This window comes from Neodiprion fabricii, chromosome 6 (genome assembly GCF_021155785.1).
Source record: "Neodiprion fabricii isolate iyNeoFabr1 chromosome 6, iyNeoFabr1.1, whole genome shotgun sequence".
NCBI lineage: Eukaryota > Metazoa > Arthropoda > Insecta > Hymenoptera > Diprionidae > Neodiprion > Neodiprion fabricii.
The window spans coordinates 29,683,010-29,697,318 of NC_060244.1; the positions used below are offsets into that span (position 1 = coordinate 29,683,010).

General features: G+C 46.2%; 2 protein-coding genes across 7 annotated transcripts in view; one reads left to right on the top strand and one right to left on the bottom strand.

Annotated features, from left to right (window-relative positions):
* Nucleotides 1-13,528, top strand: part of LOC124185438 — a 22,272-nt gene extending 8,744 nt beyond the window's left edge. Inside the window, exons 1-10 of one of the 4 annotated variants that reach the window (XM_046576213.1) lie at nucleotides 6,726-7,019; nucleotides 7,082-7,236; nucleotides 8,369-8,604; nucleotides 8,691-8,846; nucleotides 9,093-9,174; nucleotides 11,405-11,807; nucleotides 12,143-12,302; nucleotides 12,398-12,524; nucleotides 12,825-12,998; nucleotides 13,088-13,528. In XM_046576213.1, coding sequence (XP_046432169.1) covers nucleotides 6,742-7,019; nucleotides 7,082-7,236; nucleotides 8,369-8,604; nucleotides 8,691-8,846; nucleotides 9,093-9,174; nucleotides 11,405-11,807; nucleotides 12,143-12,302; nucleotides 12,398-12,524; nucleotides 12,825-12,998; nucleotides 13,088-13,278 — 1,962 coding nt within the window. In that variant the 5' untranslated portion in view covers nucleotides 6,726-6,741 and the 3' untranslated portion in view covers nucleotides 13,279-13,528. Of the gene's footprint in view, nucleotides 1-2,660; nucleotides 2,725-6,725; nucleotides 7,020-7,081; nucleotides 7,237-8,368; nucleotides 8,605-8,690; nucleotides 8,847-9,092; nucleotides 9,175-11,404; nucleotides 11,808-12,142; nucleotides 12,303-12,397; nucleotides 12,525-12,824; nucleotides 12,999-13,087 lie in introns of those variants that run through there. The other 3 variants (XM_046576214.1, XM_046576216.1, XM_046576217.1) reach the window with 3 other exon arrangements.
* Nucleotides 1-14,285, bottom strand: part of LOC124185435 (SEC23-interacting protein-like) — a 15,256-nt gene extending 971 nt beyond the window's left edge. For 2 of the 3 annotated variants that reach the window (XR_006871392.1, XM_046576210.1), the window contains exons 1-8: nucleotides 14,078-14,285; nucleotides 5,632-6,174; nucleotides 4,379-5,544; nucleotides 2,147-2,635; nucleotides 1,691-1,868; nucleotides 1,114-1,577; nucleotides 665-1,034; nucleotides 241-568 (exon numbers count right to left, since the gene is read on the bottom strand). Coding sequence is in view for 2 of the 3 variants with exons in the window: in XM_046576210.1 (XP_046432166.1) it covers nucleotides 241-568; nucleotides 665-1,034; nucleotides 1,114-1,577; nucleotides 1,691-1,868; nucleotides 2,147-2,635; nucleotides 4,379-5,544; nucleotides 5,632-6,174; nucleotides 14,078-14,210 (3,671 nt within the window). In the remaining variant the exon portion in view is untranslated. The remainder of the gene's footprint in view (nucleotides 1-240; nucleotides 569-664; nucleotides 1,035-1,113; nucleotides 1,578-1,690; nucleotides 1,869-2,146; nucleotides 2,636-4,378; nucleotides 5,545-5,631; nucleotides 6,175-14,077) is intronic. The other variant, XM_046576211.1, reaches the window with a different exon arrangement.
* Nucleotides 14,286-14,309: the final 24 nt, after the last annotated feature.

Below are 14,309 nucleotides of genomic sequence, written 5' to 3' on the forward strand. Positions count from 1 at the left end.
TTCTAATTCTGCACGGTCAAACGCTATGATTGCATTAAAATTTTTCTCAATCGCTAGAAAATTGCGTTTAGTTATTTAAATGAACCCCTCTCTCCATCCGAATCGTCTAATGATTACCATACGCACAAGCTTTGCGTTGTTAATCGCCGACATTGCGAGATACTATAATAAAATACATCATCCTCGCTCTCTCTGAATAATTATAATAATTTCCAAGAATCTTCGCTGGAATTTACTAACCAATAACACACGTGACTCGTGAGTGCGAATATGTATTCGTTTATGTACTCGAACGGGGCTTCTTGCAAAACATAATCCACCCTTCTACCGCCGTTCAATTTCCCGATCTTGATGTCATCGCCGGAGTCCTCGACTTGGCTGTTCACGGGCTCGCTTGACGCGTTGTTCAATTGTTCCTCGACCACCTTGTCAATTTCCTGCTCCAACGCCTGGTTGTCCGATCTGTGGAACATGGCCAGCTGATAAACCGAGTTCCAAGTACTTCTCACCGAGTCGAGGAGCTTGTGCTTCAGATCCGCCCCAACGCGAGCCATCGTTTCCTTCAATTCTGAAAATGATACGTTATTGTGTCATTAGGGAATTGCCGCTCAATTACGGGAGAATAAATTGAGCCACATATTTGTTCCAACATAAATATCCTCACCGAGATGCATCCGCTTTCGTCCTTTGTGATGGGGAATGAGCTTTGGGCGAAACTTGCTCGCGTCCGGATGAATGAGAGCCTCGATTCGATAGGCGACGGGATCGAAGGGGTGAAAGATATTAAAGAAAGCGGGGCAGGTGGGAAGAGCGAAGTCTTCACCGAGGGTGTCAATGCCACGAACAGTTACGAACATCCCGATTGGACTTCCAAGGGCGAAGAAGGCGCTGGGATGAAAATGGAGCTGAGGATAATTGATGTAGGGTTGACCGGTGCCAGCCGAGCCCATTACGTAGCTGATTTTCCGGCTGAGCATACTCTTCCGAGGCTTCGCTTTCGGCTCTTTCACCGTGTTGACTACGTCGTCATCCTTCTGAAAATTGATTCGAATTAACAGTCTCTGGCTGCCACAGATTTTGATGGAACACAGCGTGTGATTCGCGCGAACTTACGACCGCCTCGTCGCCGGGTTCCTTCTCCTCCTCAAGCTTCTCCTTGATCGTGTCTTCCTCCTCGTTCTTCGGTGGTTTCTGGTGACACAAGAGATCGAACAATATCAGACTCCCCAGGGAATGACCACCGAGATAGACTCCGCCATCGAAGGTAGGATTCCGCTTCTTGAACAGCGCATAGAGCCGATTCATCTCGTGACCGACGGTTTGCATAATCGTTTGGCAGTATATCGGGCTGGTATAAAAGAGTATGTCGGACAGAGTGTCATTCGTGAAGTACCTCAGCTTCGGTATGCTGTCGAGCGTTATTGCTTGCAGCTTCTTGTCGATCCCGGTGTCCTCGGAGTGCAGCGTTGTGTGCCAGGATATCGGCAACACCTCCATTTTGTGCACTATTCCCTGCTCACTCGCTGTACGGTAGTGGGATTGAACCAACTGTAGAGATATGCTGCGAAATTCGTCGACTGTCGAAGTAAAATAGTGAACGGTGATTATTTTTCTTGCCGATGATTAGACATGTTTTTCAAATGAATCGTGATCGTCTCTGCTGCCGGGGATTTAGCCGCGAAGAACTTACCAACTTCTTCGACGCTTCTGAACTTGAGATCGCAAACGCTTCCGATGCCGTGTACGAGGAAGAGAAGGTGGTCGACCTGCTCAGGCTCACCCTCGTCGATGTTGAACTCGTCGACTCCTCGTTTAACGACGCGCGGCCGCAGCGTCGTGCCCTGCAAATACGCACTGTCCTCTGAACCCTTAAATAGCAAGGGTCAGAAATCGAACAGAACCATGCGTGCGTTAATTACAACCATACAGATAACTGGATCCGATAGTCGTGAAATACGGATATGGACCAACGGGTCTCGTGAATTCGATACAACGTTGCGAAAAGAAAAATCACAGCCATGCGTGCGTTTGATAAAAGTTTATCATTCAGGGAGTGCGAGGAAAAGGAGGATAGACTCGACTGTGAAAAAAAAATTCACGATGACCAACATTTCTACACGCCAAAGGCGTGGATCGTAACACTTACGCTATTGCTCCCCCAGGACGTAGTCGGCTCCGGGGATCCAGGCTGTAGATAATGGACCTGGACAGTGGGGCTGTGAAAGATGATGTGCTCCCCGTTGTTCAGTTCGATTCGCCTACCCCATGCATCCGTGTTGCAGGCCTGCTGGTACTCCTCCTCAAGTCTGGCGGCGACGCTCTCCTCGTAGGGAACGTACCGGGACTCGGTGGGTCCTTTGTAGAACCAGGAGCACCTCCGAACCTCGTTCGGGGCCCCGGACCAGTATACAGGTTTCCTAAGTCGCCTGAGGATGTCGACGTCGTACCGCCCGCCCTCGGTAGCGACGGTGGTCTCGGGAGTGATTTCAGTCGAGTTGTGAACCTGCTCCAGGTTCAGACTGTCCTGCATTGAGAACGGCAGCCAGAGCACCTTGGTCTCCACCTCCTTGCGGTGGAACCAGTGCTGGTAAACCGGCCGGTACGTCATCTGTCTCGGTGCCGAGGTGCCTGCGGCCTGTAAACGAGTATGTTACCCTGTGTAAACGAGTGCAAGTATGATCGTGAACGAGGGGTGGACGGGTACATCACGAAGTGTCAAATCCAGTAATTACATAATGCTTTCAAAATTATGCATGCTTCATTCAGGTCAGTGATTTTTTTAAAATTTTTTTTATCAAAATCAAGGAGTGAAAGTGCATTGCAAATACACATCGTTCCAAGGTAATCCACTGTTTCAAACTATACCGTCTCATTTATAATCAAACTCTCTGACACAAGATTCGGTAATAAATTTCCTCCAATGACCGTGACTCAAAGCTTAAGCACCACAGCGCCATTCGGATAAATATATTCGATTGTGAAAACACTTTGCATTCGACTCTAACACCGTTTCTCGATATTTGATTGAACTTTGATGAATTCGGATTATTCCAATAAAAAATTCCCGACTTCGTCGTTCCAATTTTGTCCTGAAGATTGTGCGACAAAATTTCATAATAATTGAATGACGGGTGGACATCTTGTGCCAACACGAGACTCTCGTTAGAATACCTAATGAATTAGGGGTAAATGATTAACATGGTCAAACACACGGCGCGGTACAACAGTTTGCTCGTGGGAAAACAATGAGAGGTTGGATATTTTCATCGAGCCAACAAAAATGAATGAGAACTTTATATATTTCAACGGGTTATGGGAATAGCTCCAGATGGGAGTACATGTTTATAACGCTGAGCAAGCAAAAGTACATATAAGGTACACATGTAGGATGTACGTGGCCGTACCTCACCGTGTACGTATTTAGTTAATGTGGGTATAGGCACGTATTCACCACCTGGGACTTGAACTTTCCTACCAGCCGGGAAATTATGCGACCGGTTACATGCAAGGATTCCAAGTACTTGAGCTCGACCATTCGCGATCGCGCCGTGTGATTGCATTTGTACGGAAAGTTTGAGGAGCGTGCAATTGTGTGTGGTTTTGGGAAATTGGAGCCTAAGCTCGAAACGAAAATGAAACAAGATGTTGAAATATTTCTCAGTTAATTTCCTTCGAAATGCATGATGAATCACTCCAGTTTTACATTCCGAAAGTACGTGTAACATTTAGTTTTCAATTGCACAATGTAAGTGAAGCCTTAAAACTCACTAGTATTTTGAACCGTATCAACAACTGATCGAGCGTCGGGTAAAATATCTGTTTAAACAGAGAAGCCATTTCCCAAGATGTGTGTGTGATTTCTGATCTTCAAAGACTAAACAGAACAAAATTGATCTTTATGGTACCGATGCAACAGTAGATGCTTGTCGAATTAATCACCATGAGAAGCACGAACATAAATAAAAGAAGCACAGGCATTTTGTCAAGGAGAAAAAAAAAATTAAACAACCGATTCACTGGACGTAATGAATAAATGCAGAAATAAACATTTCTCTCGAAAAATGTAATCTCTGGATCGTACAATAAATGACAAACTGGCGTTGTGCCTAAATTATGCCTCTACGACGGCCGAACATTCGAAGTTTTCGACTATCGATGAAGACTAGATCGTGTTGGTAATCACTTTCACTAGATTGTCTCCATTCCGGTTCAGGAAGTATTCTGAATTTTGCTTGATTTGTTAGTGAAATAAAAAAAAAAATAAAAATAGCAGCTGACTGTTTCTAACTTTCAATCCTAAAAAATACTCAGTTGCTCACTTTCTCATCATCGATAATTAACGCGCCACAGGCACACGAAGTCCGACAACGATACTTACCAAATTATGTAGACTCGGAGGTAGATTTGGCAGTCCACTGTCAAAGGTATTCGCGTGTCCAGAACTCCCAAGGGGATTAACTGACATTTGAATGGGATCAAGAGTGGCGGATCCAGTGGGTTCAGGAACGGCGACTCCCATAGGCGGAGACGGAGGGGTGAAATAAGACGCCGGGTTTTCGTGGCTGTTTCCGCTTCCGAGAGGATCGTCAGGCAAAGCTGCGTTCGAGGCCGGAGGGTAGAAGTAGCTCTGCGGATTGTAAACAGGGGCGAAACTTTCCAGCACCGAAAGAGACTGCGTCTGTAGCTGAGGCTGAGGATCCGCCGGAGTGGAGAACTGCGAAGGGTTGTAAAAGCTCGGAACCGCGCTGGGTTGTGGCAGCGTCGATGTCGTAGACGGGGGCGCCGGAGTCCTGGCAAGTGGCTGGATCTCCGCCTGGAACTTGGTCGGGTCGTAAAAATTGGGATTCGACGCGGGCCGATCGAGGGTCGGTGCGAAGTATGCCGCGGTGGATGAGACAAGGGTGGAATCGAGCTTTTCGCCTCCAAAATCGAGGGACTCCCGTTCGGTGACCTTCGGCGAAAGCTCCTTCCTGGTGGCCAGAAGATGTTCAAGTTTCTCAGAGACCCGCGCCGCCGAGATCGGGGCAAACGGTGACGAGGACAAAGACGGAAGATTGTTTTCCGGGGTGAAACCGACTTCCGGCGCCGACGGGACCGGAAGCGACGCCGAGGGTGAGGGCTCGCGAAGGTCTACGTCACGCAGCGCATCATCCTTGCTGTCTTGCCGAGTTTCGTCAACCCCTGGGCCCCAGTCGCGGCCCGGAGTCGGAGGCGCGAAGGTCGATAAGGGCGTCGGATTCGCCGGGGTGTTTTGCGGCGTTGCTGGCTCGGAGATCGGCGGCTTTATGCTCTGTGAAAGAGTTCTCTGCTCACTCGGGAACGCGTTTTGGGACTCAGGCCTCTGCGCTAGAGGCGGAACTTGACTTGGCGCAAGCTGAGGCTGATACACCGTCGGCGGGGCTGCAGGCGAAAACGCCGGCTGCGGGACCAACGGGGTGGGTGGAGATAGACCGCTGATCCGAGGACTGGAAGTCGTCAGATCGGGAGGAGGCGCATACTTGAGTCGCCGCTGGTTGCCGAGTCTGTAAGACGACGACGGAGCTCCTGGGTGAAGAAACAGTTCAAATTAACAATGGTCCAAAGATTTAAGTACAGTGTAAGGGGGTCAAAAACTACAAGTTCAGGACTCACCTGTCGGGGGCAGAGCAGCGAGGGGAGGCTGAGATGCCGGAGGTGTAAACAGCGGAGCTGCAGCTGCTGGAGCAGCAGAATTATTCGGTTGATACCAGCTTGCAGTGGTTGCTCCAAGTTCGTAAGGATTTTCTTGCCGCCCAGGCGATGGCCCAACGTTGCTGGATTGGTACGGGGGAGTGGAATAGCTACTTGGCGGATAGTTAGAGGGATACGAATTGTAATCGGGAACAGCGGAGATGCGGGCAGTGGAGTCTTCTCTGTTATCGCCGGTGATAGAAGCCAAGGAAAGGTTTGGCAGCGACGAAAGAAGCGACGATAGATAGCCCTGCTTCTGGGGTTGAATGGCGGATTCACTGGCTGTTGAATCTCCAGGCTCGTTAATAGGCGATAGATTAATTTCCGCGGTGACAGGCGCGCTCTGTTGATTCTGATACTGCTGTTGGTGGTCAAGGCGAGCAGCTGATCCGACGTTGAATTCAGCAGGGTAGGATGACGGCGGAGGTGGAGGCTGCTGCCCTACGAAGCTAGCTATTTCACCTTCTGTAAAAAAAAAAAAAAATTAAATGGGATATAAAGTGGGCCATGATAGCGCTCGTTTGTTTTGCTGTGTGGCAATGTTGTCCCGGGTTTTCGGAATCAACTCCCAACTCTACGAATATGTCTCCCGACCACGCGATTCATCATCGAGAATAAATATTGAACAGGATGCACATAAGCGAGGCCACAACTATGCCGGGAAACACCTGAATTCTGGGTTATGAGAGATAATAGACAGATCCTGATAAAAGGGAAACCTTCGGGCCTTACAGCTTCGAGTGTTTCATGTTTCCTATGACGCGCATCCTGTTCTGTCCACTCTCTCTCTCACTCTCACTCTCTTTCTTTTTTCGTTTACCGAACCCGTTGTCGTTCGATCTACAAAAGTATTGCGCAAGAATGTGCGCTCGGTCGTCCAAATTTACACAGGCATTGCACGCGGGTGTACGCGGGGTATTTGAAAACGTTTGATAAAAACCAACCGACCACGAGCCCCTTGTCTAACCCATCCTATAAAGGACCGGCAGAGCACGCGATCCGTTTAGTCTAAGAATCCGCAGAGGAAACACGATGTCCAAGGATACCAAAAGTGGACCAAGTTTTTCGCCGACCCAATTTCAGGCCGCGTTGTGTGCGTGGTGTTGGATATCTGCTATCTGCATATCCATAGGCGATGCATCGAGCACTCAAGAACCGCGAATGGTGATCGTGCGGGAATCGGCAGAGTTATTCAGGAACTCGTACGATCCTCGAATTCTTGACGGATCTCTTAAAAACGAATCTACAATTTTACTCAAAAAGGGAAATGACTCGAACCTTTTGGCAACGAAAAAGATCAGCTTGATAAGGTCCGTGCATGATTTGCAAGGATGAGGATCAGTTGTCGTTAACGTTTGTCTCAATTTTGAAGGTACTACATGAGCCCAAAAATCCCCAATGAACCGATCGCCGTGGTGATCGACACCGCGGACAGATTCTACGAGAACGTGAAACGCCTGTGGAGGATCGTAATGGCCGGCAATAAAGTCCAAGAAAATTTACTGCTCTTCGCTTACAACGACACGGGTGAGTGAGATGGTATCAGTCAAGTGGTTATGGAAGTTTTGCTATTTTGGTAGGCTAATAACGAACACGAGGAAAACCTTATTATCCGAATTGACTTTGCACACCTCAGATGCTGTTAAAAGAGAAAGTATCTCTACGGGCACTCACGGGTCTTCCGTTACGTTAAAAAAATGCGGATGTACCGCATGTGAGAACGTTTATAGTCTTGCATGACCCTCCATAACAGGGTCACCACATCCATCATTTCTACCAGTTTCGAAATGAAAGTGAATTGACAAGGGTGGGGCAGTATTGACCCCTCGAAACGGAAGTTGACCAACTCGTATGTGGCAAACATGCGGCTCTGCATTATTCGTAGAATGATCAACCATTCAGTCACGCTCCAGGATAAAAATACTCTTGACGACTTTAGACTCGGCACGTTCCAAACAAACAGGAAAGCGTTAAAGAAAGCAACAAGTCGAACGAGCAAAAGCAAGAGGCCAATATTCATTTCCCAAAACCTCCATGCGTGCATCTGCACAATACCTCACTCTTAAACCCTCCGCGTAGATCGATATGGCAATGAAACGCCGTTTCTTTACATTACTCGCCTGAATTGTGTGGATCGAACGTTGCTGCACATTTAGCCACGTGCAGCTATGGCACTAACTGACCTCGTTCTCCGTCGTGATAAATAAAAGAAAGAATTAAAATAAAAAAATAAAATAAAAACATCCAAGTCAATGTTAGATACACAAGTTGAAAATAGATCATACGTAATACGTGTATACTCGGTGAAGCTTTGCGTAATCGATTGCGATGCTTCTCGTTCCGCTGAATAGCAAGCTGCTATCACTGTAAATGCGGTGCAGCCTAAATATTTTCCGCTGCGTGCGCACTGTTTTAATGATAAAAATACTCGTGAAATTGATAAAGATATACTGGTCCTGTTTATCCAGTTCTTCCATAAACTATCACTTATCGTTACTTGAAAAAGACATGTTCACCGTATTCCGATATCAGATCGAGAGTTTCGGCTAAAAGGCGACACGACCAGATCTAGGAATGTCATAATGATCATAATAGATTCGAGAAAGTTGCCTCGTCTCCCAAATAACCTCTGACATTCTATCTTTTTCCAATCCTGCAGACTGCAAACTAGTGAGAACACTGTATGATCACAATGGGGATGCTACTGAAGCCTTGACCAGGATTCCGCTGAGCGCACCGGGGTCCGAAGGTGCGGAAAGGATGCTAGAGTGCGTGAATTTCGCCTTGAAGATGGTTCAGCCAGACAGCTCGATTCTCCTTTTTACTGGAAGAAAGCTCGGGAACGGGACGTTTCTAGAGAGTACGGTAACTGGAATGATGAGCAAACGATGCGAGGTGCGTAAAGCGGTTTTGAAATTTTTGAATTTTTAAATCACACCGCCCATATATACAACACTTAATCGGCTTTCTATCTTCCGCAGTTCAACGGTATCTGGTGCGCCGACAAGCCAGGAAGAGTCGAAGAAATCAACGACTATGAGGCAATTGCACACAGAACAAATGGCCACTTTCTTCAATTCACGAAATTCGACCTTGACCAACTGGTAACAGGGCTTGGAACCGAACCTTACCCTAAGGTAAGCAGTTGACTGACAGTGAAGTGTACTTGACGGTGTTCCGATAACATCTTACAGCCTTCGGGGCCTCGTTCTGCCTTTATCAAATCCGTAAAAGTGACGAAAGAGAAAAACGGTAGGTTCCTTGTGAGCTGTTATCAGAATTTAACCAGCGTCAAACTACGACGGGCAAAAAAATTCAATTAGAGCAAAAAACGAGTACAGTAATCTTATAAATAGTTGCGACTTTTATCATTTGTTAAACAGAATAGACCTCAGGGTTCCACAGAGTCGAACGATCTTGACCTCGACATTAACGGGGCTATTTTACCACCGGAGATAACCACGGGTACGTATTCCGACATTTTTCAATGATTTTCTTGTTGTGGACATACCCTCGATCAAATGTTCACGGTAGTATTCGAGTGCAAATTTGCACTGTCACATGCATAAAAAAAACGGCTATTGCAAGCGACATTAAGGAGAGAATTGCTTGCCGATAAAACAAAAAACACGCAAGAATAATGATAATCAACCCACACCCGCACGATATACACACTTTGGAAAAGTTTATTGCGAATACCAGGCGTCATTGATATAGATATACAGTAAAACCGCGATGGCTTCCTTCCGGCAAAAAAAAAAAAAACAAACGCTACAGTTGCTATTCTACTACCACTTATAGATACTGCTAAAGCAACGCCAGGCTGACACTTACCGCGTGTTGCAAAAAGGTCAGTGAAGGTTCGGGATATTTTCACAGTTCACGATTATTTCTTGCTATGTACTTTTATTTGCAAACTGGACTATACTTAGTGTCGGGGTGACTTTAAGCCGAGCACGTGCGATCCCGCCAACTCGTGGGCTAGACAGCAAAGGTGGCGGCGGACATGTTTGCGAACAGACGAGGGGAAAATCGATACCTCCTAAAGCTGAACTTCGCGGCCAGAAGGCCTTACTTCCCTTGTCCTTCTCGCGGCGCACGCGCTTCGCTCACCCTGCGTGCAGGGTCAACACGCGTATCCTACGCGCTCACCGCAAAGGTGTATAAAGTTAAAAACTTAAGGAAGCGACTGGTTGCGATTTTGTTAAGCACATCGATTTCATTTGTCAAAGTTATCGGTTATAAACTTTGTAAAACAAAGTTATTGGCTGTGACCAAAAGTCAAAAGTATCTCAAAGCTGCAGCTGTGGTTGTGGTACCAGAGCGGAACTGGACAACGAAAACCTAAGTTGTGTTTAATCGCGAAACAATGACTTACCGATTTAGCCAGTAAAACAATGGCCTCGATTAATATGCAGTCACACCGATCGGCGCACAGCATTCAGAATCGCGTGACCGTGCACCACGAACACTGCTCGAAGTTTTCGTTCACCCGCGAGCATACGTAGAGGGAAAAATGTTATCCTCTCTGCCTTTCCGATCGGTCTACATTATTCCTGATTTTCTTGTACCTATTTATCCGCGGATCGAAAATGCAGCGAAATCACGAGGACTGCAGGGAAACGCGGCGCTACTTGGCCGTGGAAAGATCGACCGATAACTGATGCTCCAAGAGAACTGAAACTACAACCGCCCCTCGCCCTCTTCTTGGCTCGTGACTCTTGGCAGTAAGCCCGTGAATATAACAACTATTGTGTAACTATAATTCGCACTTTGCCCGCGACCGACATCGCTGACTTCAACACGCGGCCGCGGCCGACGCTTCGCGAGCATCCGGCTTCGGCGTTTGACATTGACTTTTATTACATCTGTGGATGTCGCAAAAAACGACACACGTTATACGTATATACTCTCATGCATGTCGTAATAATAAGTAAATAATCTCGCAAATGATGCGTAACGCGCATTTTGTCCGCTGTTTATGCTCGTATCACGAATCACACATCAATAAAACGTTGAATTGTTGTCGATTAATTATACCGAATATATTTCAAAAATACGTTTCTCGTTTTTTCATACATCCTTAAGAAGATAGCCTTTTAACATGCTCGCAACGTACAAGGTGAGAAACTTTTTTCGGATACGATTTATCTTTAGGTTTTTCTCGGCGTCTTTCCCCATACAAATTCTTTACCAGCACCGTTTTCACTTTATTTGCAGTAATGCGTAAGGCGACATGCGTCATCGACAGTAAGAATAACCGTGTGTAAATTTGAGCGATACCATGACATTAGCAAGTTAACCACGGTGATAATGATTAGCTTTCTATAACAGAGGTTCAACGAAAAGCATAAAAAAATATTCTAGTCTTATCACGGCCGACAGCTAGAAATGTTTGTTGAAATTATACACAAAACTGTATTCTGACGCTGTGTAGGCAAGCCGCAAACGTCATTTGATCATCGGTCAAAGATCGTGTGCAGTAAGCCATAAATCCACGTCACACCGAGGCCGATTTTTCAATCGGTTCATCCTCCTTTTATCAAGCAAACCAAGAAAATATTTCAAATGCATACACATTAAGGTTCAATGAAAGCTCGTAATAAAATAAATAATCCGTAAACAACATATCGCAATGCACGAATTAAGATCCGATCGCTATCCTTCCTCAACTAAACATCAATCTGTAACGTAGGATCCACGGCCACAAGCCCGTGGACATCTGTCCTTCGAGCAGCAACGATAATTAACGAAAAGGGAGCTGGTGACGAAAGCGCGGATCTGCTCTACGACCCGAGAATTAATGGTACAAAGACTCGAGTTTATTCGGCAAGGATGGCGACGGCTGAGGACAAGGCTGAGCCAAGGGAGGCTCTGGAGCTCGAGGACATGAGAGTGGCCTCGTTGACGGCAATCGAACAGGCTACTCGCCTGGAAACGACTGCCGTCGAAATTACTGCTGAAACGAGTTTGGTAGGACGACCAGGCAGCGTGTCCAGGCTGATATTTCGCGTCACCAACAACTACCCCCTTACCATCAGGCACTACTTCCAGGCGAAAAGCACATCCCTGAACGTCGTCTACCTCCAGCCGAGAAAGTGAGTGACGATTTTCAGATTCCATAATCGCGTATTTGCATCCAAGCGACCTTCATTCGAGTTAGAAAAGTTGTCACAAATGACGCACTGACTGAGGTCAACTGCATAACTCCAGATCACAGATCCTAAATCAATTGAACATATTTCACAGTATTGTACGGAATAGCGGCGTAATTTTTACGATCTCTGACCTACCGTGATAACGGGCTGTTTGTTACCACAAATCAATAACACTGCAATTTTTAGAGAAAATAATGAAGCTGTTTTCCTGACGTGGTAAACACCGATCAATATGCAACGCATCAAATGAACTCAATCGTTTTTTTATTTTACAGTTCCTGGATCGAGTCGGGACAGTCTTTGAGCGTCGTAGCTGACGTTCTCGTTCCGTCGTCGTCGACGGATTCGACAACTGGAACCGTGAGCCTGGTGGTCCAGGGGATCGATACCGTCGAGAAATCGACTTACCTCTACGTCCGCCAAACGGGCTCTACGGTGAATTGAATTTTCCCATTTTGCTGTTAATTTTGTGTCTCCTGTACTATACGTATCATCATAGTAACTATCATTTTTCGTATTTTCAACGACAGATTTCGGATACCAACAAACCCACGATAACGCACTCCTTCAACAACAACTGCGCCGGAAAGCTAGAAAGCGGTACCTGCGCCAACAGTCTTTGGAGCGTCGACGTCACCATCCAGGATAGCGACTCAGGTCTGTACATAATGACGTACTATAACTATCAACTGGATCATAGAATAAATTAATTATACGATTACGACTAATCATAAGTTTCGGTCGCACTGAGGATCAAGCTAGAAATCAAGTGAAATCAAGTGAATCAATTACGATTATGTCTAGTGTTGACTGTGCAAATTTGAGATCACTGAACTGTGCACAAATTACACGTTACATATACCTGTCGCGTGCAGGAAACTCCTCTTTATCTCTGTGACTGAATAAAATATACACCTACAAAAAAATAATTCGGTTTCAACAATCTCTCCGTAAAAGGTCTGCAACGGATAACGTCGTCACCAAAAGGAATTCGGGCGACAACGAGCTTCGTCAGTGGAACAAAGTCGTCAACCAGGTTTCAATACGCTGCAACCTGCTGTCAGACAAGCGTGGTCGTCACGGCTTATGATCTCTTGGGCAATTCGAATTCTCGGACGATCGACGTCACCGGTAAGTGACGCGATCAGAATTTTCCCGCCTTCGTTTTCTCGACTCTGATCATTGAATTCTGAACTAATGTGACTTGATTTCGATTCCAGCATGGGACAACCTGTCCGAAAGCCAGATCGCCGCTATTGTACTTGGTGCGTTTTTACTACTGCTTATCATCGTCGCCATCGTGCTAGTCATTATCTGCTGCATCCGAAGACGCAAGAAGAGTCAGGATCTACCATATACACAGCGATACGGATCGAGACCACCTGCACGTGCCGAAAGAACTAGTTTCTAGGAACCTTCTATTACGATTAGATAGATATCATCCAATGTCGGTGTGCCAGCATCTTTAACGCTGGATATTTGCCCTATGTTTAGTACGAGAGAAGTGTAAAGAGGAGCCAATAAAAGGCAAAATGAACGATCTTTAAGCGCGTTCAAATATTGGGTGTGGATCTAGCATAAGTATAATCTGACGTATTAGTTTGCGGTATTGTACACTTAATTTATTCTGTCCAAAATAATAAAATGTCATGACAGAGAGAGGTGCCGGTTGATATTGATACAACTTTTGACACTCACCTTGTACTAGAACGTTAAAAATGAATAAAAAGAAGAAATTATGTATAAATATAAACTTGTCTAGCAAAAATTCATTTTCAAATTTCTGCATCAAGTAAGTGCCCAGGTAGATAATTGCGGAGATCGCCTTTACCTGAAGCCGGTAAGCTGGCACGGCTACTTATCGGCGGCGCAATATCGGTGCATTTCGCAATAGGCAGACAAAAGATAGCAGTGCTACACACACCATTCATTCACGCCCCTGCTGGTGATTTCGTGAAGTAGCCAGACCGCAATCCATCTTAAATTCATCGACTCAAACAACGTGTGGCATATTGCTGGGTTGCAATACGTCTGTTGAAATACAACACCTATCGTAAGGAGTAACATCATCGATGTGATACGATGTGTGAGAAACCTCTTAGTATGGCAAACTCAGCCGGCAACAAAAAATGACACAGCCCTGAGAGACGAAAAAAGAGCCACTCCCACGCTGAACGATATTTTTAATAACCTCCTTGGTGGTTACTCACCATCTTGAAGCACCGACGAGGTCGCAGGCGTTACCGGCATTAAGACAGCATTCCCCGAAAAGTCCTCGAAGGGAAAACCCACTGCCGCGGCGGAGAGCAGCGGGTTTTTCACTTTGCGCGACGTGTCACTCATTCCGTTCCGTCACTCGCTCCGCCATTGAAAAAAACGCGGTGACCATTAGCAGTAACGTCGCGTGTTGAACACTTAAACCCAGTGCTTGCTGTTGCTTGA